The sequence below is a fragment of the Cervus canadensis genome, chromosome 12 (genome assembly GCF_019320065.1).
Source record: "Cervus canadensis isolate Bull #8, Minnesota chromosome 12, ASM1932006v1, whole genome shotgun sequence".
Lineage (NCBI taxonomy): Eukaryota > Metazoa > Chordata > Mammalia > Artiodactyla > Cervidae > Cervus > Cervus canadensis.
The window spans coordinates 6,389,432-6,415,831 of NC_057397.1; the positions used below are offsets into that span (position 1 = coordinate 6,389,432).

The 26,400-nt window shown below is 45.3% G+C and overlaps 2 protein-coding genes across 3 annotated transcripts in view; one reads left to right on the forward strand and one right to left on the reverse strand.

Moving 5' to 3' along the window:
* Positions 1-1,340, reverse strand: part of FAM135B (family with sequence similarity 135 member B) — a 248,968-nt gene extending 247,628 nt beyond the window's left edge. The window contains exon 1 of one of the 2 annotated variants that reach the window (XM_043484174.1): positions 1,236-1,340. The gene's annotated coding sequence lies outside the window, so the exon portion shown is untranslated. Of the gene's footprint in view, positions 1-779; positions 883-1,235 lie in introns of those variants that run through there. The other variant, XM_043484173.1, reaches the window with a different exon arrangement.
* Positions 1,028-1,528, forward strand: LOC122451492. The gene has a single exon (XM_043484465.1). It carries the CDS (start codon positions 1,028-1,030, stop codon positions 1,526-1,528), a length of 501 nt encoding a protein of 166 aa, XP_043340400.1.
* Positions 1,529-26,400: the final 24,872 nt, after the last annotated feature.

The window sequence follows — 26,400 nt, forward strand, 5'->3', positions numbered from 1 at the left end:
GTTTGCCCATGGCTGGCATCCTCTTTGGCCAAGGGGACAAAGAGTGTTATTATAATCCCTGAAAGTCTTATTTTGCTGACAATAGTTGTAGGGACGACTAGAACATGAGTTAAGGGGGAAAAAAGAGGGAAATTTTTGACCGTTCATTTATCATTTAATATCTATTCCCACTCCACCCCTTATGGCCAAAGGCAATCATGTGATAAACTTCAGGGATACCCCTGGGTCCAAAGATGATAACAGTTACCACTCCCCCTTGTCTAAATATCCCTTCCAGTTGCTAGGCTTGAAACTGACTTTACAAAACAAGACCTGGTGAGCCCTCTGCTCCCTTTCTGCGTCAAATGCCACCCACCCTTGCCCCTGACCAAGCCACAGGGTCAGCCAGGACCACAGAGAATCACTACCCCTACCTTAGTTCGCCCCAACATGGTCCTCTCCCCAGCCTGCTCTGGGTCCGAGAACCTGCCTGCCGAAGGGTCGGGATGTGCCCTCTCAGTCTCCATCTGGGACTTCCGTGGGGACCAGCTCATTAACCCAGCGTCTCCCCACCAAGTCACATCAGATTGCCCCTCGTACCCTCTCAAGACGAGTCCAGATGTGCCCTGAGACTAGAAGACAGAGAGACTGGGGGAGACAGAAGGAGATAAAGCACATTTCGCGGCGGCGGAATCCCTGTTAAGTAAGCAAGGCATCCAACTAGCAACCACGCTTCCAGAAACGTCACTGCCACAGAGGACAGAGTTTTGCAGCTGCCGAGCCGGAGCGCTCTCACCTACCTGTCTTCCCGCTGCAGGGCTCCCCTCTCTCACCTCCGGGGCCACCAGCTCCTGGGTCCCTCACTCAGCTCCTTCCGCCTCCTCCAGTCGCCAACACTTGCAGCGGCAGTGGGAGGACCGCGGAGTCCGGGCACCTGCGAGCTGGGTCTCGGGTCCCCGCAGCAAGGCTGCCTGGAGGAGGAGCGAGAGGCTGCTGCCCTCGCCGCCGCCGCCGCCGCCGCCGCCGCCGTGGTGCTGATGCGGTTGCTATGGTTATGGAACTCCGCAACTGCCCCCTCTCGGCGCAACAGCTGCCCGGCCGCGGCCTCTTCCGGGGCAGCCCCGGTGAAGCGGGGCCGGGTGGCAAGGCTGTCAACGCTGGCGAAAGGGACCCGCCGCCACCACTGCGAAAAGGGAAAAAAAAGGACCGAGCGTCCGCGCCCGCGCTCTCGGCTCGCGCCCGCTGGCTCCGCTCACCTCCGCGCCCTCGCTTCTCCGCTTCCCTCGCCGGGACGCGGCCAGACCCCGGCGCCCGGCGCGCAGAGCGCGCTCGCGGCCTGGAGAGCCGTTCCTGCCGCCGCCGGCTGGCCCGGCTCCCCGCAGCCCTGCGCACCGCCCCGAGGCTGCGCGTCGGGCGCGGAGGCGCGGCGCCCCCTTTCCCCAGCCTCGGCCCTCTCCGCCGCCAGTCGGCGACGGGAGCCCGCGGGCCGGGCCGGATGCCCAGGAGCCAGACCCCGCCCGCTCGCCCGCCGGCCCGCCTGGCCCTGTAGCTGGGCGCAGACCCGAAGCCCACCGGCTCCCACCAGCCAGTCCTGGCCGCGAGCATGCTCAGTCTTCGCCTCGGAAGTTGCCCTCTGAATTAAAGACTAGGATGCCCCGGGGAAATAGAAAGGTTCTCTCCAGACCTCACTCTGCCCTCTCCCCCGCCCAGGGAGGCGGCGGACCGATGACAGGGGTTAGAGAGGGCGGCAGTGATGGTCAACTTTGAAGAGGGGCCCAGGAGCAACACATGAGATGCCTGAGAAAGGGTTAATGCCCTAAGCAATCAATATCTCCTATACAGTCAGCAGTGGCTGTCAATCAGTCGACTAACCCATCATTGGCTAGTCACTTACTTCATGCTGGACATTAAAGATTCAGACATGTCTACGATCCGGTCCACGGAAGAGGGGAGAAGATTGAGGAGAGTTAAACCGACTGCCTGTCTAGTGAGCACCCTTCACCAGGCATTGCACATGGAGAGGTCTCTAACTTGCCATCTCTGTTTTAGGAAGGATTCCCGGTACGCATGATACAGATGAGAGTCTCAATAATAGCCAGGACATGGAAGCAACCTAGATGCCCATCAGCAGATGAATGGATAAGGAAGCTGTGGTACACATACACCATGGAATATTACTCAGCCGTTAAAAAGAATTCATTTGAATCAGTCCTAATGAGATGGATGAAACTGGAGCCCATTATACAGAGTGAAGTAAGCCAGAAAGATAAAGAACATTACAGCATACTAACACATATATATGGAATTTAGAAAGATGGTAACGATAACCCTATATGCAAAACAGAAAAAGAGACACAGAAATACAGAACAGACTTTTGAACTCTGTGGGAGAAGGTGAGGGTGGGATGTTTTCAAAAGAACAGCATGTATACTATCTATGGTGAAACAGATCCCCAGCCCAGGTGGGATGCATGAGACAAGTGCTCGGGCCTGGTGCACTGGGAAGACCCAGAGGAATCGGGTGGAGAGGGAGGTGGGAGGGGGATCGGGATGGGGAATAAATGTAAATCTATGACTGATTCATGTCAATGTATGACAAAACCCACTGAAATGTTGTGAAGTAATTAGCCTCCAACTAATAAAAAAAAAAAAAAAAAGAAGAGTCTCAAAGAAAAGAGCCAAGATTGGGACTGTGGAGACCAGTGCTTCCTCCTTTAGACTGGGTTGCACTAATTCACAATCCAAGAAGAGATGTGCTTGTAACCAAACAGTTACAACTGGGGAGATTAGCATCTAACCCAAAGGAATGTGCCCCAAAACCTAGTCTTCCCATTCACCCCCAATTCCTTATGTGGTAAAATAGCATTATGGCTTATCACAGTGAAGTCTTCCTCTTCATTTCTTCCTCTTCATTTCCTCCTCTGCTCATGGTAAGGAGAGGAGAAGCACAGAGATATTATAGAAACTGAGGCCTCCAGGCAGTCAGGAGTAAGGAGCTGTGTGGACATGACCTATGTATCGGGACCCAGGGGTCTCCCCATGGACACCAATCACAGATCCCTGGTGGTCAACAGAATATCCAATATCATGCAACTGGAGCACTGCCCTCTGGGTCCTAAGGTTCCCTCGCCCAATGCCTTTATGTGGACAAAAACTCGGGGCCCTGTTCCAAACTTGTGTATTCCAGCCCCGCTGGATGAGGCTCTGAACAGCTAGGGGACTGCAAGAGGTCTCGAGAAAAGCCCTGACCACTGCCCAGGGGGGTCTAGGTGGAACCGACTGAAAAGCAGAAATAACCCTCCACAGTTATCCCACCAGCCAGGGAATGACCCACCATCCATCAAATCACACAAGCCAGAGACCTAGCACCAGCCTGGGGTCCTGGGCTCCCTGCTTGCTTTTCTCTACCCATTCGGTTCCACTCCACCCACACACACCTAATGAAATATACCAGCTTCGGTCATTTCCACCATGTAAGCAGCAATCAACGTTGTCATTAGCAGGGACCTCACAGGAATTTTTTTTTTTTAATGTCTTACAGCAGGAGGCTGTGAGTACTAGTGTCTAGAGAAATGGGTCTCAGCATTATGGTTTGAGGTGAGCATCTCCAGATGGGACAGGAGGACACTGACAGATACAGAGCCCAATCCAGCCCCAGATGAAAGGTAACACCCCACGTGGAAGAGCTGAGAGATACAGCTAAGTGTGGGGAGCTCCTGGTTGAGTTTGGTTCTGGAGGGAAGGAGGTAGCCCCCCTCACGGGGCCACAGGGCTTCGAGCCCCTTCAGAATGAGCACGCGATGACAGCTGAGTGGACCCGCATTGTCTCACTTTGTTGCAGAAAGCAGGCTTTCGATGGTGACATCCTGTGGCAAAAAGAAGCAACTGTCTTTTCATGTGCCTGTTGGTCATCTGTATGCCCTCTTTGGATAAGTATCTATCAGATTTTCTGCTCAATTTTTAATCTTAGTTTGGTGGTTTTCTATTGACTTGTGTGAGCTATTTATATATTCTGTATATTTACCCCTTACTGGTCATATCATTTGCAAATACATTTCCCATTTGGTAAATAAACGTCTTCATTTTGACAATAGTTCCCTTTGAGAAATGCAAATCGTAACTACAGTGAGGCTTCCCTTCATAGCTGTTAGAATGGTCATCATCAAAAGGGCTATAAATAACAAACGCTGGAGAAGATGTGGAGAAAAGGGAACCCTTGTACACTGTTTGGAGGAATGTAAACATGGTTTACATGGTTCTATGGAGAACCATGTGGAGGCTGCTCAAAAAACTAAAAACAGAATTACTGTATGATCCAGCAGTTCCACTCCTGGTTATTCATTGTTGTTGTTTAGCTGATAAGTCAGGTCAGACTCTTCTGTGACCCCATGGATTGTAGCTCGCCAGGCTCCTCTGTCCAAGGGATTTTCCAGGCAAGAATACTGCAGTGAGTTGCTGTTTTCTTCTCCAGGAGATCTTTTCAACCCAGGGATTAAACCCACATCTCCTGCTCTTCAGGTGAATTCTTCACCATTGAGTCACCTGAGAAGCCCAGGAATAGAACTACCATATGATCCAACAGTTCCATCCCTGGGTATGTAGCCAAGAAAAAACTAAAACATGAATTTGAAAAGCCACGTGGATCCCAGTGTTCATAGCAGCAGTGTTTACATTAGTCAAGACATGGAAACAACCTGTGTCCATCAACAGATGGATAGATGGGCCTACTAGGCACCAGACACTATTCTAAACTCACTTCACAACAACCCCTATATAACCCTCTTAGGAGGAAACAGAGGCAAAATTGCAGAACTTCACTGAAATCACACAGCTAAAGGGAGCTAAGCCTGGATTTCAGCTCCTGACTACTGTGTAACACAACCTATGTTCTCTGTTGTAACCATGGTTTACATTATCTGTCGTTTGTATTTGTGAATTATATAGGAATCCTACCAGCATCATCTAGTGCAGGGTTCTCAACTTATGCGTTATTGATAGTTGAGAGCAGGTGATCGTCATGAGGACTGATGCTGAAGCTGAAGTTCCAATCCTTTGGCCACCTGATGCGGAGAGCTGACTCATGGGAAAGACCCTGATGCTGGGAGGGAGGGGGGGCAGGAGGAGAAAGGACGACAGAGGATGCGATGGCTGGATGGCATCACCGACTCAATGGACAGGAGTTTGAGCAAGTTCCAAGAGTTGGTGATGGACAGGGTGTGCTGCAGTCCATGGGGTTGAGAAGAGTTGGACTTGACTGAGCAACTGAACTGAACTGAGCTGATTGTTGTGAAGGCTGCCCTGTGCATTATGGGATGTTTAACACCTTCCTTGAACCCTGCCCACTGGATACCAGTAGCACCCTGCCCCCCGCTCCACCACCCTCAATTTTGACAAACCCAACAATCTCTAGATGTCCCTGGGCAGGGAGTGGGGTGAGAAAAATCATCCTATATTGAGAATCACTGATCCAAAAAATAGACTTAGGGTAAATTTTGTAACAAATTATAATGAATGCAGATTCAATTTCAAATAAAATTACTTACATTTTAAAAAATCAGGCCAGAGTTTATTAGGTATGATCAGATCATCTTTGTTTTTCCTTGAAGATTGGGCTGGCAAAGGCTTTCTTCCGGTCAAGGTGCTTGCTTGATCTTTTCTTCTTGTTTGCTCGTATTTCCATTGCAAGTACATCTATCTTTAATCTAGGTACATGTATTTCAAAGAGGGTCTTTTCAAGTTGTTTAACCAGTTTGAGAGGATCAGTTTAAACTCTTACATGATCGTAATTTAATTCCCTGGTGGCTGAGATGGTAAAGAGTCTTCCTGTGATGCAGGAGACCCAGGTTCATTTCCTGGGTGGGGAAGATCTGCTGGAGAAGGAAATGGCAACCCATTCCAGTATTATTTCCTGGAGAATTCCATGGACAGAGGAGCCTGAGTGGCTACAGTCCATGGCGTCACAGAGTTGGATACAACTCAGTGACTATCACTTTCACTTTTCAAGCACCGATGGGCTATAGCATTTCCCATTACGCTAAATGAAGGGAAGTGCTGTCAAGTTCTACTCGCCATATGGTACTTGGAACCACCCCCCGGATCATGCAAGGCAGGTGCCTGTCGACATGTGGACTGAAGGCATCCTCAACCCATCTTCATATTTAACGTTAATGAAACAATCATTTTTAAAGGCAGAGTTCAATGTAAATGGACACTTCAATATATTCAGACTCTAGATTCTAAAATATGGGTCGTGTCGCATCTGCCCACTCCCAACCTAGAGACCTCCCTTTTTTTTTTTTTTTAATCAATTAGGGATCCATTAGAATCAGAAGGACCCAATGTGAAACCAAGTTCCACCGTTTCCCACTTATGTGAGCTAGGACTACGCACCTAGGACATAATCTGCCTGAACACGTCCCCTCATCTGCAGGTTTAATACACACTGGAAAGAACGCTAACCTCTGGCCAGTCATGGCGGCCGTTCTAATTCATTCACCTTCTTCACAGCTGTGAAGCTGCGTCTGTCAGCCCTCCTCATAGCTGATGGGGAGCTTCACGATGGAGTCCATGCCAAGTCAGGTAAGCAGAGGTGAGGTGACTTCCTACAGGAGGAAAAAGAGTGGATGTGAGTTACACACACAGGCGCGCGCACACACACACACACACACACACACACACACATTCACATAATGTTTCTTCTATTGGTACAACTGAAAACAAAAAAATGAATAAGCCCAGACAAGAAAATGGCTAATTCAAAATGGAGACACACCAGAGGTTGCCTCTGAAGCTCCTGACGGTGGTGCCCTGACCTGCATCAGACTACGATGGGGCCAAAATTAACTTATCTATGTCACCGAGATTTCAGTTAATCTGTTTACAGGTTAGCATTGAATACCTGACATTGGCTAACACTGAGTAAAGAAACATGAACTTCCAAACCACTAGATAATCCTTGGAGTAGGAAATGGCAACTTGCTCCAGTATTCTTGTCAGGATAACCCCATGGACAGAGGAGTCTGGTGGGTACAATCCACGGGGTCACAAAGAGTCAGACACGACTGAGCACACACACAGATAGTCCCTGGTCAGGGAACTAGGTCCCACATGTCACATCTGAGAGCTCACATGTTGCAACTAAAGGTCCCGCACGCCACAACTACAACACGGCACAGCCAAGTAAATAAATAAATATATATATATATATATATATATATATATATATATATTTTAAATCCACAAGACCAGCAACAGTTGACATGGCCACATCAGGAGATGCATGCTATTACTGTTCACTTTTTTCCTAGATGAGAAAACTAGGCACAACTAGTTGTTGACAGGAAAAAAAGCACTACCTAAAAGTTGAAAATCATTTCACTCTGGATTTTTCTGAGGACTTAAGCCTGGAAAACAGCCTCTCAAATCCTTTGAGGGACTGCTCCAAAGAGATAAGAGGGGAGCCGGGATATATAGGCGCTATGCCACAGAAAACAGGTAGCCAGAATATCAAAAGATTATTGTTAATTAAAGAAAACTAAATATCTTGAGTTGATGAATTTAGTGCTCTTCTAAGTATGTGTTGTTTGCATATGGGAAGATGCAAAAGTCTGGACTCACCAGAATCATTGCTTTGATACCTACCTTAGCCACACAGGGCCAGTACCCTGTTCTTTCCCACCTCGAGTCCATTCAGTTCAGTTCAGTTCAGTTCAGTGACTCAGTCGTGTCCAACTCTTTGCAACCCCATGGACTGCAGCACACCAGGCCTCCCTGTCCATCACCAACTCGCAGAGTTTACTCAAACTCATGTCCATTGAGTTAGTGATGCCATTCAACCATCTCATCCTCTGTCGTCCCCTTCTCCCACCTTCAACCTTTCCCAGCATCAGGGTCTTTTCAAATGAGTCAGTTCTTTGCATCAGGTGGCCAAAGTATTGAAGTTTCAGATTCAAAGTGCCCTATTGTAGGTGGGTTGTCGTGGCCAAGGGCTTGTCTCCATCCTAAATTCCCTCAGCTCACCTTTAGGGTGATGACTTGATGCCTGCAGCATCCTTTGTTTGCTGATAAGGCAGGCAGCATTTCTTTCATCCACAGAACTTCCCCAACTTGGAAAGTGGCAGAATAAGGGTTTGACCCTAACCAACCGGTCCCGAGATCTACACAGGGCTTCTGCTCTGTTGCTTCGAAACCTCGGGAGCTTGCCAGGGTGAAGTCTGAAATTGATTCTGTTACTCGGAAGGTAAGGAGAAGCCAAAGAAAGAGGCCGCTTCAGATGGGCTGGTGGCAGGTTTAACAGGCAGGGGACATAACTCAGAGGCTTGTCTTGGTCTCAAAAGACAAGTAAATCTCCGCACATGCCAGCCCTGATCGCCAAACTTTGTAGAGAGGCTGTCCTGGGATTCAATCACGTATGACCATCAAGAAGGTCCCAACTGCTGCTTAGTCCTCAAGGCTGCTTTCCAAGTCCTTGGAAACTGTTCTCATTGCAGGGAAGGTGGGCAGAGTTTACAGTCCAAGGACAGGGGAGGGGTAAGGAACCTCTGAAATGACCTCAGCTCTGGGGTCAAATGGCATCTTGTCCTCTCCGTAACCTCCTCCGACAAACTCTGGGACATCTCAAAGGTTTGTGCAATGAATGATGGAATGCCAGGCACGGGATTTACTTGCATTTACTTATCACACTTCAGGGTGTTCATTACTTTGCTGCTAAAAAAAGAAGTTGCAACAAATAAATCATTAGTTTCTTTTAAAATTCAAACACTTTGAAAGAAAGGGGGAACTATTGAGTTGATAGTGTGATGACATTAACAAATAAACACTCCTACTAGATTATAATTGATGCTTTTGAACTGTGGTGTTGGAGAAGACTCTTGAGAGTGCCTTCGACTTCAAGGAGATCCAACCAGTCCATCCTAAAGGAAATCAGTCCTGAATATTCATGGGAAGGACTGATGCTGAAGCTGAAACTCTAATACTTTGGTCATCTGATGTGAAGAACTGACTCATTTGAAAAGACCCTGATGCTGGGAAAGACTGAAGTCAGGAGGAGAAGTGGGTGACAGAGGATGAGATGGTTGGATGGCATCACCGACTCAATGGACATGAGTTTGAGTAACCTCCGGGAGTTGGTGATGGACAAGGAGGCCTGGCGTGCTGCAGTCCATGGGGTTGCAAAGAATCGGACACAACTGAGCAACTGAGCTGAACTAAACTAACTAGGTTAAAATGATGTCATTGTTTAACTCCATAGGTAATGGGAGCAGAACCCCATGGGGCCTTCCAGGGACAAACCCTTCCTCCGCATCCTTTGCTTTAGCTCCTCTGAGAAGTACCTCCATGATATGTTTCATGCATATTTCCTGAGTTTTTCAGATGCTAAAACCACCACCAAACAGAAGAAGTCATCTCCTTGATGATCACTAGCTGGTAACTCTCAGACATTCTGGCACCCAAGGATTGATCGCTATCGACCAGAGAACTGTGCACGACCTGATCACATATCCTGGGACACCCCTCCCTCACCTGCAGTAAACCTTTCTCTGCTCTGAACCCCAGTGTTCTGGTTTGTCTGGCCTCACTGTGCATCTGAAACACAAATTTGCCTTCGGTAGCAAAGGATATTTGTGTTACATACATATGTATATAATTTTAAGTGGGTGAATCATTAAATTAAATGACTACAGTAGTTCTTTGGGGACAAATTCTTCCTTTTCAAAAGGACACAGCATTGGGAGGTGGCCAGGACCTTCTCACTTCTCATAATTGAAGTGTCTGGGATGTCAGTATCGTTCCTGTCTGCAGAAGCTCCAGGCCCGGTGCCAAGGCCTTTTCCTCGGTGAGTTATAAAGGGGAGGAATTCATCGTGAGCCTGTCGCTGAGGCTTGCTTCCTCCTCTGTGAAGTAGGAGGTGAATGCAGTACCATATAGGATGGTCCTGGGGGCTGAAGGACCCCTGCGTGGCTCTGACACCCCGGGGACCCATTCCTCCCTGACTCCTGCTGCCTCGCCAGACCTGCTGCTCAGCTTCATTCCGAGATGCCCTTGCAGGGGATGTAAGAGACTCAGTGATCAGGCAATAACCTCCTAAGAAGAACACAACCAGGGAGCCACAAACCTGGCTTCTAGTCCTGGAACCTGCTAATAACCAGCTCAGTGACTCTGGGAAAATTACTCTGACCCTCTGAGCCTCAGGTTCCTCATCTTTAGGATGGACAGGACTGAGAAGAGGAACAGTAATGTCCCTCCTAATGTTGATGGTTGTGCGCCTCCAGACCTGTGCTCCATTCCCTCTGGGTCTCTCGTGGTGTGTGTAAAAAAGTGCAAGTTCAACACAAAGCTCATCACAATATATTACTTTATTTGATATCAGTGTTTTCTCCCTTAACTGAATGTATTTCCTACTATCTTAAGGTGTTTTTGTTTTCATTTTGAAATAGATTAACCAGATAAAATATGTTTGTACACATATATGATACACCTACATAGAGAGGGAGTGTACTCATACATGTTCATTAAAAATTTTTTAAAAACTGGATGCAATCAATTCAGTTTAAGGAAAAGACCACTGCCCACACCCCTGAAGTGTTGTGTGTGTCCTTTTGTAATCCTGATGCCGTTCTCTTGACTTTTTCCCACTGGTTGGCATTATTCTGAATTTTGAGTTAATCAGTCCTATGCTTTCTTTATATATTAATATGAAATGCATTGCTTAGTTGAATCTTTGTATTGAAATATAATGAAGATGCATTTTATATGCATTTGTATTGAAATATAATGAAGATCCATTGCTTACTTATTTGGATAAAAATAATTAAATTATATGTGTTCTTCTTCTGAGATCTTTTTCCTCATGTGTTTTTGAATGAGAGAGTCATATTGACTCAAGTACTGTAAATTCATTCTCTATTTCTGTAGAATATTTCATTTAAAAAACACAGTGGAACTCATTTAAGGAATTCTACTATTAAGGGACATTTGAGTCGTTTCCTCTGTGTGTATATGTGTTCACCACTTCCAATAAAAATGCCATGAATATTCACGTACTCCTGAATATCCATGAATATTCAGGTATGCACCTCCTGGTACACCTGTGCCAGTTTTTCTTTCTATTTAGAAGGACAACTGCTGAATTATAGAGTACATGTGTTCCAATTTTTCTGGGTAGCATACATTACTTTCCAAACAAGCACTTCATTTCACAGGGGTATCAGCAGTTGACACGAGTTGCCACGGCTGCATATCTTTCCAACACCTGGAAGTTCAGACTTTGATCTTGCCTGTGTGATGGATTGGAAATGGTGTTTCATTCAGAACAGGTTTTAATTTGCACATTTCTGTGAGTAATGATGCTCCAATGACTCTATACGTTAGCTGCCATTCATGTTTCGTGTTCCCTGGAAATGCTTGCTATTTGGCTGATTTTTATTATTGGATCGTTTATCTGCGTCTTATGGGTTTGTACGAATTCTTCCTTTATTTGTAGAATTTCTTAGGTTTACGTGTCCAGATATTATCTCACCATTTGTGTAAGTTGTTTATCCACATGTCCATGGTGTCTTTTGAGGAGTAAAAGTGAAAGGGAAATTTGCTCAGTCGTGTCCGATTCTTTGGGACCCCATGGACTTATACAGTCCATGGAATTCTCCAGGCTAGAATACTGGAGTGGGTAGCCATTTCCTTCTCCAGGGGATCTTCCCTACCCAGTGATCTAACCTGGGTCTCCCACATTGCATGTGGATTCTTTACCAGCTAAGCTACAAGGGAATCCCAAGGATACTGGAGTGAGTAGCCTATCCCTTCTCCAGGGGATCCTCCTGACCCAGGAATCGAACTGGGATCTCCTGCATTGCAGGTGAATTCTTTACTAACTGAGCTATTCAGGAAAGCCCCCTTTGAGTAGTAAACTGCCTTTTATTTATGTCAGTTTAACCACTTCTCTCTTTACTCTCTGTTGATGCTATGTATTTTGGACCACTTCTCAATTTTGAGGACATTAAGATCCTCCTCTGTATTATTATTTCTTAAATGATAAGTCATTGCTTTCTTTTTTTTTTACCTTTAAATCTTTTGTCCACTTCCCTCATACCATTCATTGCCCAGACCACCCTCCGCCCAGTAATCTTCAGCATCAACTCTGGTGCAGACAAGGCTATCCATCCATGGAGGGGGTTCTCTATTTTGCTCCATTGATAGAGTTGTTTTCCCCGCTTATCAATAATATGCTACAACAATATGCTACTGTTTATCAAGCTCTAGTTTTACAGTGAACTTTTCTCTTCAGTAGGCTAATGCCACAGGCTTCTCTGGTAGCTCAGCTGGTGAAGAATCTGCCGGTTTGATCCCTGGGTTGGGAAGCGCCCCTGGAGAAGGGACAGGCTCCCCACTCCAGTATCCCTGGGCTTCCCTGGCTCAGACAGTAAAGAATCCACCTGCAAAGCAGGAGACCTGGGTTAGATCCGCGGGAAGATCCCCTGAGGGAGGGCATGGCAACCCACTCCACTACTCTTACCTGGAAAATCCCATGGACAGAAGAACTTGGCGGACTTGCAGTCCATGGGATCGCAAAGAGTCGGACATGACTGGGCACAACACAGGCTAATGCCACCCACCTGGTTCTTCTCCAGCTATATATCAGCTGTTCTTGGAAACACAAGACTAGGAGTTTGCAAGGGATGGAACTAAGGTTTCCTGATTTAAACTTTAGAGAAGATTTTGTTAAGTTTTGTGACATCACCAATTAGGTTTTTCATTGGAATTGTACTGAATCCACAGAGCAATTGGGAGTAACTGACATATTTATGAAAATGACTATACATTTATGTCAGTCTTCTAGTGCAATAAAATATTACCTTTTTCTATTTAAACTGCTTACAAATATTTTCTTAGAGTTGGACCTAGGTACCATTGACATACATGTTACTAGTTTAAATGTATCCCTTTGAAAGTCACTTTTCAAACTATCAGTAGCTAGAAATGGCAATTACTACAGCACTGTTTGCTGGAGAGATCTGTCTAATCTCTAGCTAATTCTAATAATCTGTCTATAGATTCTTTGAGTTTCTTATGTAGAAGAGCATGTGTTATCTATAAATAATGAGAACTGTAATTTTTATTTCTCATATTTTATATAAATGTTTTCTCTTTCATGTCATAGTTCCCTGGCTGAGCTCTCCTGCAGAAGACAGACTAGAAGAGCAAAGGGGAGCAATCTTGCCTTGATCTTTATATTAAAGAGAGTGGTTTTTAACAGTCCAATATTATGTACATTGTTCCATTATTTTATCTGTAGATACTCATCAGTTACCACTTTAAATAAGTTCTTGTTACTCGTATATTGCTAAACTTTTACAATAATGAATAGTCATTGAAATTTTATCAAATATTCTTTTCTAAGTCTATTAAGATAAGGTGATTTTTCTCTTCACTTCTGTGAGTAGAGTAGATTACATTAATCTGTTCTGTAATGTTGGTATGAATGTGCATTCCTGGAATAAACCCTAGCGGCTCACAGTGTACCATCTTTTTTTTTTTTTTTTGATGTGTGTGATTTTCTTCATTTTTCTTCTGCTTGGGTTCCATTGACCTTCTTGAATGTGTAGATTGATCACTTATACTAAATTGGGAAAATTTTTTGCTACTTATTTCTTCACTTTTTTTTTTTTTTAAGAAATATGACCCCAAACCAGTTTTGGTAGGCTCGTGGCCTATATATGCTCCTCTTCAGACTGCCAGTGTTTTATTTAGAATTATTTCATTATTTGAATGCAATTTTCCTTTACTTTATCAACCTTGTTTGGTTGTAAAATCAAAGTGACTCCATATTCTTAAAATAAGTTGTAGGGTCTCCTCTGTTTTTTTACTTCTTTGGAAAGAAATGCATATCATAATAACAAGAATCTCTTTGTTGAATTTTTAACTCAACTGTAACATTATTGGGAGCCTTAACATTCTCTTTGCAGTAAGAAATTCAATTATTGATGCAGATGCTAGATAGAGAAGTAGTTACTAAGGGAGGTCCCAGAGATGGAGGAGGGATGCTTGTTCACAGGACTGAACCTTTTTGTAAATGGAGAGGAAAGAACCATCAAGAGGGAGACTACAGATAAAGGAGAAAAAGGGAAGGAAATAGAAATCCTCGAGGAACTAGTTGCTGGGCTTGGATTCTGGGGTCTAGAGCAGGAATGAAGGGAGCTCTTGGGCTATGAGTTAAGGGCCATTGCATGAAGTTGGTTGAAGAGATGGGTCATGATAGACCAAAAGAGAATGAGAGAACAGGGGAGTGGATGTCTGTGAGGTCAAAATGAAAAGGAAGCTTAGTGGAAGAATGGGAGGGAGCAAGAAAGCTGAAAGACACATGTTGTGATCAGGAAAGACAGGCCTGAGTTTATGCTGCTCAAGTTTCCAGGTTTGGGGTTGGGTCACGGATAGGATCGATCCTAGTGGCAGGATGGAAGGGAGATGGGAGGGACCTTCTAGGTAAGAAACAATGGGGCCAGGGCTAAGAGCAAAAGCTGCAGTGGCGGTCTTCCTTTAGGCCACCCTCCCGTTCACTGCAGGGTGTTAAGGGGTCTGCAGACATCATGTAGTTCAATCCCCACACAGCATGGTGAGGCGAGTCCCAGCATTATCTCCAAGGTACAGATGAAAAGCTGATACTCAAACAAAAAAAAAAAAAAGCTGATGCCCTTGGGACATTTCTCAGATGGGATTTAAGTGCAGGTCTTTCTAATCCAGGTTCAATCACTGGGTCGGGAAGATCTCCTAGAGGAGGAAATGACAACCCACTCCAGTATTCTTGCGTGAAAAACCCCATGGACAAAGGAGCCTGATGGGCTACAAGTTCTTGGGTTGCAAAGAGTCAGACATAACTGAGCAACTGAACAAATGTGCTCTTTCTAATCCAAACAACTTTACATTTAATGGACCTCAAACACTATTTAGGAGGCCAAGAATGTGGATAAGTCATTTCCAGGGCCTTGAAATCTCACAGTAATAGCAGGACTTTGGAAGGAGACAGAGTCTGAGCCCACAAATGTCGGTGAGAAGTGAAGCCTGGGAAAATCCATTGTCACAGATTTCAGGAGCCCCAGGTTCTATGCCTTCATATCCATCGAAAACGGGGGTTCCGAGGCTTTGCCATGTTTATGGACACTGAGCGACGCACGGTGGCCTTTGTGGCCTGGGAAGGCAGTCCTGTTTTGCACACTTGTGTGTACTCTGTTGCTCTGTTGTGTCCAACTCTTCGCGACTCCATCCACGGGCTGTCGCCTGCCAGGCTCCTCTGTCCATGGGATTTTTCAGGCAAGAATACTGGAGTGGGCTGCCATTCCCTCCTCCAGGGGAATCTTCCTGACCCTGGGATCGAACTCATGTCTCCTGCATCTGCTGCATTGGCAGGCGGCTTCTTTACCACTGAACCACGTGGGAAGCCCTTTGCACAGTTACATAGATAGGATTTAAGAGTCTCCCCCTTCTTCCCCAATCCTCCTTCCTCCAAAACAAACAACCCTCCTGCTTTGATTTTGGGTACCACCTACTTCCCAAAATTGGCAAGAGAACTGAGTGAGGCATTTCACACTTAGCGTCTTTTTTGATCCCTGTTGCCACTCTGGGACTTAGATATTATCATCCTGATTTTACTCACAACAAAACTTAAGCACAGAGATTGAGACTTGGCTTGGTACAAACATCCCTTGCAATTGCAGAGCTTTTTGAAAGAACAAATCATTTACTGTATGATTTTGTATCCATGTTCTCCTCTCAACTTTGTTCTTGCCAAAAACTCCTGAAGGAGACAAGTCCTGCCATCTCCACTGGCAGAGGAGGAGGCCTTCTCTCATTCCAAGCCTCATCACCATGAATGCTGCAGCCAGGACAAAGCCCTGCCTCGTCCATCTTGCTATCAATTTTTTTTTTTCTGACTTCACCATGCAGAATGTGGGATCTTAGCCCCCTGACCAGGAATCAAACCTGTGCCCCCTGCATTTGAAGCCCAGAGTCTTAACCACTGGACCTAAGGGAAGTCCCTCCTGTGATCTTTGTAGGAGGGTCATGGTCCTTCTTCCAGAACTTGAGAAAAAAGGCCAATCTCCAGGCATGACTGTCAGGCTAACCATGGTGAATATCACCAGTTTGGCTCAGGGCTCCCTGAAGACCTTGCTAAACTGGCAGCTACTGAAGATCCCTTGTCCTGAATCATCTGGACCTGAAGGCCTGAGGGGCCACCAGAGGGTCCTGTAGGAGAAAGACCACAGGCCAGGGTGGTGACTGCCAGGGCCCCTCATCCTAGGTGGACCAGCTGGCCCGGGCCCATGTTGTATCACCTGTATTAATCCTAAAGGAAATCAACCCTGAATAGTCACTGGAAGGACTGATGCTGAGGCTGAAGCCCCAGTACTTTGGCCACATGATATGAAGAGCTGACTCATTGGAAAAGACCCTGATGCTGGCAAGATTAAAGGCATGAGGAGAAGGGGACCAACAGAGGATGAGATGGTTGGATGGCATCACCGATTTGATGGACATGAGTTTGAGCAAACTCCAGGAGATGGTGAAGGACAGGGAAGCCTAGCATATTGTAGTTCATGGGGTTACAAAAAGTCACACACGACTGAGCGATCAAACAACAAAAATTTCTAGTTTAGCCACTTACCAGCTGTATGCTCCTAAGTAGGATGTGAACCCCTCTCTATCTCAGTATCTTTGTTTTTCAGAACTCCCAGTGATATTCCTATAAGAGGATTGTTGTGACAAATGATCCTTGAACACAAGCATTCTATAATTGTTACTTCTGATATTAATGATGATAACTGTTATGGTTATTTAAACATACGTGAAAACTGAGGCCCAGAGAATACAAGGTAACTTCCAAGTTCTCACGCTGAGCCAGAAGCCGTAATTCTGTTTTTCTTTCTTTTTTTTTTTCAACTTCAGCATTTTTCTTCCCTTTGGAGGACGAATTGAGGTAATATAAGTAAGCTGCGGTATTCATCAGCTACAGCTGCCATAACAAAGTGCCTCAGACTTGGTGGCTTAAACAACAGAAATTAATTTTTTCTCCATTCTGGAGGCCAGAAGTCCTAGACCAAGGTGTTCATGGAGTTGACTTGTGACAAGGCCTCTCTTTGCCTTGTAGATGGCTGTTTTCTCCTTGTGTCTTCATAGGGTCTTCCCTCTTTGTGTGTCTCCATCCTAATCTCCTCTTCTTACAAGGACTATGGAATTAGTTCATTCTAATGATTTCATTTTAGCTCAGTTACTTCTTTAATGACCTCTTCTCAAAACACAGTCACATTCTAACGTGCTGATGGGGAGTGGAGGGGGAGGTTCGGACTTCAACACATGGGCTTTGGAAGGACACCATGCAACCTATCAGTTCAGTTCAGTCGCTCAGTTGTGTCTGACTCTTTGCGACCCCATGAATTGCAGCACGCCAGGCCTCCCTGTCCATCACCAACTCCCGGAGTTTACTCAAACTCATGCCCATCGAGTCGGTGATACCATCCAGCCATCTCATCCTCTGTCGTCCCCTTCTCCTCCTGCCCCCAATCCCTCCCAGCATCAGGGTCTTTTCCAATGAGTCAACTCTTCACACGAGGTGGCCAAAGTACTGGAGTTTCAGCTTCAGCATCAGTCCTTCCAATGAACACCCAGGACTGATCTCCTTTAGGTGGACTGGTTGGATCTCCTTGCAGTCCAAGGGACTCTCAAGAGTCTTCTCCAACACCGCAGTTCAAAAGCATCAATTTTTTGGTGCTCAGCTTTCTTCACAGTCCAACTCTCACATCCATACATGACCACTGGAAAAACCATAGCCTTGACTGGACAGACCTTTGTTGGCAAAGTAATGTCTCTGCTTTTTAATATGCTATCTAGTTTGGTCATGACTTTCCTTCCACGGAGTAAGCATCTTTTAATTTCATAGCTGCAATCACCATCTGCAGTGATTTTGGAGCCCAAAAAACTAAAGTCTGACACTGTTTCCACTGTCTCCCCATCTATTTCCCATGAGGTGATGGGACCAGATACCATGATCTTAGTTTTCTGAATGTTGAGCTTGAAGCCAACTTTTTCACTCTCCTCTTTCACTTTCATCAAGAGGCTTTTTAGTTCCTCTTCACTCTCTGCCATAAGGGTGGTGTCATCTACATATCTGAGGTTATTGATATTTCTCCCCGGCAATCTTGATTCCAGCTTGTGCTTCTTCCAGACCAGCGTTTCTCATGATGTACTCTGCATATATGTTAAATAAGCAAGGTGACAATATATAGCCTTGACGTACTCCTTTTCCTATTTGGAACCAGTCTGTTGTCCCATGTCCAGTTCTAACTGTTGCTTCCTGACCTGCATACAGGTTTCTCAAGAGGCAGGTCAGGTGGTCTGGTATTCCCATCTCTTTCAGAATTTTCCACAGTTTATTGTGATCCACACAGTCGAAGGCTTTGGCATAGTCAATATATGCCAATTACAGATTCTGACACAGAGAAGATGCTCAGGAAAACAGTATTATTTTCATGATATGGAAACTACTGTGCCTTATCCTTAGAGTTAGATGAAATTCCCATACTGAAAAGGTATGATGTCCACAGCCAAAGACCCTCAAACTTAGCCCCTTGTATGTGCCCTGCAGAGGATTTTACATGGTTCCAGAAACTGCTGTGTGCCCACAGTACCCTTCTGAGGGAAGAGAACACATGAACTCTCGCTACATGGAGTTGCTTTGGCTCAAGCCATGAGCACTGAATGGATTAAGCTCTACCTCCCCACCCACGGATCTTCCCTGTAGCTCGAGGGTAAAGAATCTGCCTGCAAGGCAGGAGACCCAGGTTCAATCCCTGGGTTGGGAAGATCCTCTGGAGAAGGGAATAGCAAGCTACTCCAGTATTCTTGTCTGGAGAATCCTATGGACAGAGGAGACTGGCAGGCTACAGTCCACGGGGTCTCAAAGAGTCAGACTCGACTGAGTGGCTAACACACTCCCCACCCACAGGTGGCTCAGATGGTAAAGAATCTGCCTGCAATGTGGGCGACCCGGGTTCAATCCCTTGATCAGGAAGACCCCATGGAGAAGGGAAAGGCTACCTACTTTAGTATTCTTGGCTGGAGACTTCCAGGGCCAGAGGAGCCTGGCAGGTGACAGTCCATGGGGTCACAAAGAGCCGGACATGACTGAGCGACTAACACTTTCACGTACCCACCCACAGGACCTTGGTCAGACATCAGTGCAAGTTCACTGCAGCCAAGGATGGACCTGTGAGCACAGACCGTCTTCTGCAGTGTGGGCTGATACTCCAGCCAATGGTAAATATTATATGGGAAATTTCTCCTTGGGGACACACAGACAAATAAGCCCAAATTGAATTTGATCTCATCTATACCCACTGCATATAAAAAGAGACAGAGATAGAGGGAGGGGGGAGCTCCGGAACAAACTTTGTTTGTCTTCTCTTGAGTTTATCATCCATAATCCTCTCCTTAGAGTCAGTCTTTTTGAGCCCCTCTGCCGTTTTCTGGAATCTTTCTCCACCCGCTTCTTCCCAAGCCAATCGTATTCCTTTCCATGAAGTGCCCTTCGTATCTATAATGCAAGTGGTGAAAATAGAACTAAAGATGTCTCATTCAATCCTGAGAAAATGTCCTGGGTGTGAGGACCTGGAGTTCCTCTTCAATACCAGAAGCATCTGTGGTCCCCTTTCTAGGACCAGGGACTTTGTAACATGGGGCTCACCTGTGAACAAGAAGATTGTGCAGGCTCTGTGTCAAGGTCCTTCCCAGCTGTGATGAACATATGGTCTCTGAATCATCTGGGGTTCGTGGACCTCTGGCCCTCCCTTCTTCCCTTACACTCCAGCAGAACCAAAGCCTCATGAGGCAACTCCCTTCTCTGTCATTGCCGGGATAGAGGCCGGGAATGATGGTCGGAGAGGTACTTGACAGGTTGATTTCAGTGAGTGTGGGTGGGGATGTTCACGTCTGCCTAAAGAACGCAGGAGGAAACACCACATCCAGGCACTGGCTTGGCCCTGTACTAATCAGCGATGCTCTGGCCTCTGCCCTGTGGTCAACTCTGAGAACACAGCAGAGCCTAGGCTCTCGAAGGAACCACTGACCCGTGGACAGATCATAAATCAAACCCTACAGGAAGCCCACCAGAGTACAGCTCACATGGCTTGGGGAAGACGTTTCAGAAGCGGGGGCTTTGGTCACTTACCAGCTATGTAACCCTTACCAAGTCCTTCACACAGCATGGCGAATCTTGAGAGGTAAGGAAGCACTCTATAAACCATGGATTGCTTTACAAATACTAATGGTATTAGGAAGGAGATTGCCCTGGGACACGATCAAGTTCAGACTGTTTAGCAGCAAGGTGGCTGAAGGTCTGCTCCTGTTACTCCACCCCTGCAGTGTGGTCGGCGCCCCAGACGCACAGCACACAACTTGACATTTCTCACATCTTCAACGTCTGGTCGTGCGTCCCTGCCCTTGCTCTCTTCCTGCTTGCCGTGTGGCCGCTTATTTATTAGAATTAAAATCTCACATCACCCCCACCACACACACACAGGGGCACGTGGACACAAACTAAGCACCGTTAGGGTCTCTCCTGGGTAAATTGTTTGATCTCAAGATAAGTCAGGAAAGACCAAACTCATTAAACAATGCTCAGTCCCCTTCTCACGATGTCCCCAGATTCTGATAACCCAGCAGCTGTGAAAGAGCTCTAGCTGAAGTCTATTCCTGGGCCGACCTGCGAATTCTCAATCAGCGTGAAGCACAATGCAGTGACGTCATAGACAACCTTTCTTCTGCAGTGTGAGGATGTTTAACAATTCCTTGTTCGCAGTAACACAAAATGGGGAAAACATCTTAATGCCGAACAATAGTGGGGACTAGTTGGATAGAATAGAAGATAATAAGCTATCAATCAATTGTTAAACTTAAATGTTTTATTTAAAAATAAAGAAAAATGTTCTATTACGTGGAAAAATCCATTTTATGAGTTGTATGCTGTAATACCAGGCTTCCCTGGTGGCTCAGTCATTAAATATCTGCCTACAATAGTGCATGAGGCTGCCTGCAATGCAGGAGACCCAGGTTTGAGCCCTCGGTTAGGAAGATCCCCCAGAGAAGGAAAGGGCAGTTCAGTCCAGTACCCTTGCCTGGGAAATCCCACAGACAAAGGAGCCTGGGGCTACAACCCATGGGTTTGCAATGAGTTGAACATGATTTGGCAACTAAACAACCACCAACAATAAAAACATAATGTCCTAAAAGAATATAAAACCAAGGTAGGCTCTGGGAGTTGCGGAGTGCAGGTGACTATAATTCTCTCCACTGTGTTTTGCTGCATTTTCTAAATATCCTATAAGAAATCATTCTTTATGTCATCAGGTGAAAAATAAATGTTTTACTTTTTTTTTAATCACTTGGAATCAAACAAACCCAAATTTTGAATTTTAGACTTTTGTGTATTTTTAATAGTCACTCTGATGCTGGGAAAGATTGAAAGCAGAAGGTGAAGAAGGTAACAGAGGATGAGATGGTTGGATGCAATGGAAATGAACTTGGGCAAACTTCTGGAGATAGTGACGGACAGGGAGGCCTGGTGTGCTGCAGTCCATGGGGTCGTGAAGAGGTGGAAATGACTAGGTGACTAAACAACAAGAATATTTACCCATCCGTCCATGCTTCCATCCATCCACCTTGGGGAAAAAAATAATCTCGCTACTTAGCGTCACTCCCTCAGACCCTTGGGATGTAACAAAAGCCACTGGGAAGTTTAGAAATCTGCCCATGCAGAAGGAGGAGGTGCTGGGCCGTGGAGTGGTCCTTCCTTCACATCTTGCTGTCTTCCATGAGATTGGAGTGCATATCACAGCGTAAACCAGGGGCCCTCTCTTCCAGCGGGTTTTGCAGGAGCAGTCAAGAGCAGACCAGGAGAGGTGGGCGTGGAGCCACCGAGCGAGGTCCAGAATGACTTCCAAGTCAGACTCTGTGCTGAGGTTCAGAGAACAGTGGCTGCCAGTGGAAGGTTTGCTGGCTGAGGGTCGCAGAAGCAGGGCTTGGTCGCAACAGTGAGAGCTAACACGGATCAAGCCCTTCCCAAGTCTCAGACACCGCCTCCGTGCTTCACTGAGCACCCTGATGTCCCGCTCGCTGGCTCGGGGACCTCCGGGGAATGGCTCAAACCTTGTCTTCAGCAACAGTGTCTGTAAGTGGGGCAGAGGCCTCAGCTTGGCCTGCCTGCCGGGGTTCTTATAAGGCACAGAAGAATGCACAGATGCAGAAGCCCACTCAAGCTTCCACTTCCTATATGTGTGACCTGAGATTTGCACTGGTTGATTCACAGCATTGTGTTTAATTTTGCAAGTAGGTTTCATGCCTGCCCACTTCAGTTTACAGAAACCCAAGCCATTCCACAAACAGCAGTTTTCCCCTAGATGCATCTTTGGAAGCTGTGAAGGCTCTGAATAAGATTTTTATGTCTAAAAGAAAATGCATACCATCCCTTCTGATGCAAAACTAATTGACTAACTTCCTACATAAAGGATTCTTTTCATTTAAATGGAGAAGAAATTTTAATAATAGATGATTGCTTTATGAATATGAAAATTATATATTCGTTGCATAATCAACTGTTTAATTGACACATCATTGCAGTGCCTGTGGAGCGTGTAGAACCGATTTGAAACCATGTGACCAATGGTTCCAAGCTTCTTTTACAAAACAAGAGACCTGCTATGCAGCTTAGGGTATAGGAAATAGCAGATTTCAGTCTGCCATTGCTTGAGAAGCACCTGCTATGTGCAAAGAGAGACTGTTGCTGAGTTTACCATCTTCAGGATGTTATCTCCTCCATTGTCAAGCTCAAAAAATGCATTTATTGGGATTAGAAGAGGCAAACTATTATACACAGTGGATAAACAACAAGGTTGTACTGTATAGCACAGGGAACTATATTCAATATCCAATGATAAACCATATGGAAAAGAATATGGAAAAATATATATATGTATAACTGAGTCATTTTCCTGTACAGCCAAAGTTAAACACAGCACTGTGAATCAACCATATTTCAATAAAATTTTTAAAATAAAATTTAAAAAAATTTTTAATGAGATTAGTGCAATTACTATCTAGATAAAAATCTATAGAGAGAAAGACAGTTCATAGTGATAAAGAAAGAAAAAACTGGTTTTAAGAATCAGCTGTGGACAAGCACTTTAGACACATAATTTCATTTACCTCTTATCATACTTTTGTCCGACACGTGAAAAACTAAACTAGGGCAAGATGGGTTCACTTCTCTGAAGACACAGTGCAGATTCAAGAAGAGAACCTTCTGCCTTCAATTCTCCACTAACTGCTTTATATCATGCTGCCTCCCCGGTGGGTAACCAAAAAAAAAAAAAAAAAATGCTCACAAGATCCCAAGGAGGAGCAGCTGTAACCAAGCATGACCCACTGGCTTCCCCAGGACAGCCCACTGCCTCGTCCTCTGCCGTAGCTCCTCTCTGAAATACCCAGATAATAGTATTCCATGCATCTTTCCTGTTGTTCTACAAATCAAAAAACCTCCCCCTCTCTATCAAAGGGAAGAAGTTAACTACTTGGCAATCAGGAGCATGTAGCCCCGGGCCTCCTGGAGCCTAAAGGCTGATAATGTGATACCACCTGGTAACCTCAGTTCAATTCAGTTCAGTTCACTTGCTCAGTCTGTCCGACTCTTTGTGACCCCATGAATCGCAGCACACCAGGCCTCCCTGTCCATCATCAACTCCCAGAGTTTACTCAAACTCATGCCCAACGAGTCGGTGATGCCATCCAGCCATCTCATCCTCTGTCGTCCCCTCCTCCTCCTGCCCCCAATCCCTCCCAGCATCAGGGTCTTTTCCAATGAGTCAACACTTCGCATGAAGTGGCCAAAGTACTGGAATTTCAGCTTCAGCATCAGTCCTTCCAATGAACACCCAGGACTGATCTCCTTTAGGATTGACAGGTCTGATCTCCTTGCAGTCCAAGGGACTCTCAAGAGTCTTCTCCAACACCACAGTTCAAAAGCATCAATTTTTTGGCGCTCAGCTTTCTTCACAGTCCAACTCTCACATCCATACATGACCACTAGAAAAATCATAGCCTTGACTAGACAGACCTTTGTTGGCAAAGTAATGTCTCTGCTTTTTACTATGCTATCTAGGTTGGTCATAACTTTCCTTCCAAGGAGTAAGGGTCTTTTAATTTCATGGCTAAAATCACAATCTGCAGTGATTTTGGAGCCCAAAGAAATAGTCTGACACTGTTTCCACTGTTTCCCCATCTATTTGCCATGAAGTGATGGGATCAGATGCCATGATCTTAGTTTTCTGAATGTTGAGCTTGAAGCCAACTTTTTCACTCTCCTCTTTCACTTTCATCAAGAGGCTTTTTAGTTCCTCTTCACTTTCTAGCATAAGAGTCGTGTCATCTGCATATCTGAGGTTATTGGTATTTCTCCCGGCAATCTTGATTCCAGCTTGTGCTTCTTCCAGCCCAGAGTTTCTCATGATGTCCTCTGCATATAAGTTATATAAGCAGGGTGACAATATACAGCCTTGACGTACTCCTTTTCCTATTTGGAACCAGTCTGTTGTTCCATGTCCAGTTCTAACTTTGCTTGCTGACCTGCATATACGTTTCTCAAGAGGCAGGTCAGGTGGTCTGGTATTCCCATCTCTTTCAGAATTTTCCACAGGTTATTGCGATCCACACAGTCAAAGGCTTTGGCATAGTCAATAAAGCAGAAATAATGTTCTTCTGGAACTCTCTTTTTGCTTTAGCGATGATCCAGCAGATGTTGGCAATTTGATCTCTGGTTCCTCTGCCTTTTCTAAAACCAGCTTGAACATCTGGAAGTTCACGGTTCACATATTGCTGAAGCCTGGCTTGGAGAATTTTGAGCATCACTTTACCAGTGTGTGAGATTAGTGCAATTGTGCGGTACTTTGAGCACCCTTTGACATTGCCTTTCTTTGGGATTGGAATGAAAATTGACCTTTTCCAGTCCTGTGGCCACTGCTGAGTTTTCCAAATTTGCTGGCATATTGAGTGCAGCACTTTCACAGCATCATCTTTTAGGATTTGAAATAGCTCAACTGGAATTCCATCACCTCCACTAGCTTTGTTCGTAGTGATGCTTTCTAAGGCCCACTTGACTTCACATTCCAGGATGTCTGGCTCTAGGTGAGTGGTCACACCATCGTGATTATCTGGGTCATGAAGATCTTTTTTGTACAGTTCTTCTGTGTATTCTTGCCACCTCTTCTTTATATCTTCTGCTTCTGTTAGGTCCATACCATTTCTGTCCTTTATCGAACCCATCTTTGCATGAAATGTTCCCTTGGTATCTCTAAGTTTCTTGAAGAGATCTCTAGTCTTTCCCATTCTATTTTCTTCTATTTCTTTGCATTGATCGCTGAGGAAGGCTTTCTTATCTCTCCTTGCTATTCTTTAGAACTCTGCATTCAAATGGGAATATCTTTCCTTTTCTCCTTTGCCTTTCACTTCTCTTCTTTTCATCAGCTATTTGTAAGGCCTCCTTAGACAGCCATTTTGCCTTTTTGCATTTCTTTTCCATGGGGATGGTCTTGATCCCTGTCTCCTGTACAATGTCATGAACCTCCATCCATAATTCATCAGGCACTCTGTCTATCGGATCTAGTCCCTTATATCTATTTCTCACTTCCACTGTATAGTCATAAGGGATTTGATTTAGGTCATACCTGAATGGTCTAGTGGTTTTCCCTACTTTCTTCAATTTAAGTCTGAATTTGGCGACAAGGAGTTCATGATCTGAGCCACAGTCAGCTCCCAGTCTTGTTTTGCTGACTGTATAGAGCTTCTCCATCTTTGGCTGCAAAGAATATAACCAATTTGATTTCGGTGTCAACCATCTGGTGATGTCCATGTGTAGAGTCTTCTCTTGTGTTGTTGGAAGAGGGTGTTTGCTATGACCAGTGTGTTCTCTTGGCAAAACTTTATTAGCCTTTGCCCTGCTTCATTCCATACTCCAAGGCCAAATATGCCTGTTACTCCAGGTATTCTTGACTTCGTACTTTTGCATTCCAGTTCCCTATAATGAAAAGGACATCTTTTTTTGGGTATTAGTTCTAAAAGGTCTTGTAGGTCTTCATAGAACCATTCAACTTCAGCTTCTTCAGTATTACTGGTTTGGGCGTAGGCTTGGATTACTGTGATATTGAATGGTTTGCCTTGGAAACGAACAGAGATCATTCTGTTTTTTTTTTTTTTTTGAGATTGCATCCAAGTACTGCATTTTGGACTCTTTTGTTGACCATGATGGCTACTTCATTTCTTCTAAGGGATTACTGCCCACAGTAGTAGATATAATGGCCATCTGAGTTAAATTCACCCATTCCAGTCCATTTT

What these genes read in the sequence shown, in the direction of transcription:
- LOC122451492 (XM_043484465.1), top strand. Translation starts at nt 1,028, where the DNA reads ATGGTTATGGAACTCCGCAACTGCCCCCTCTCGGCGCAACAGCTGCCC.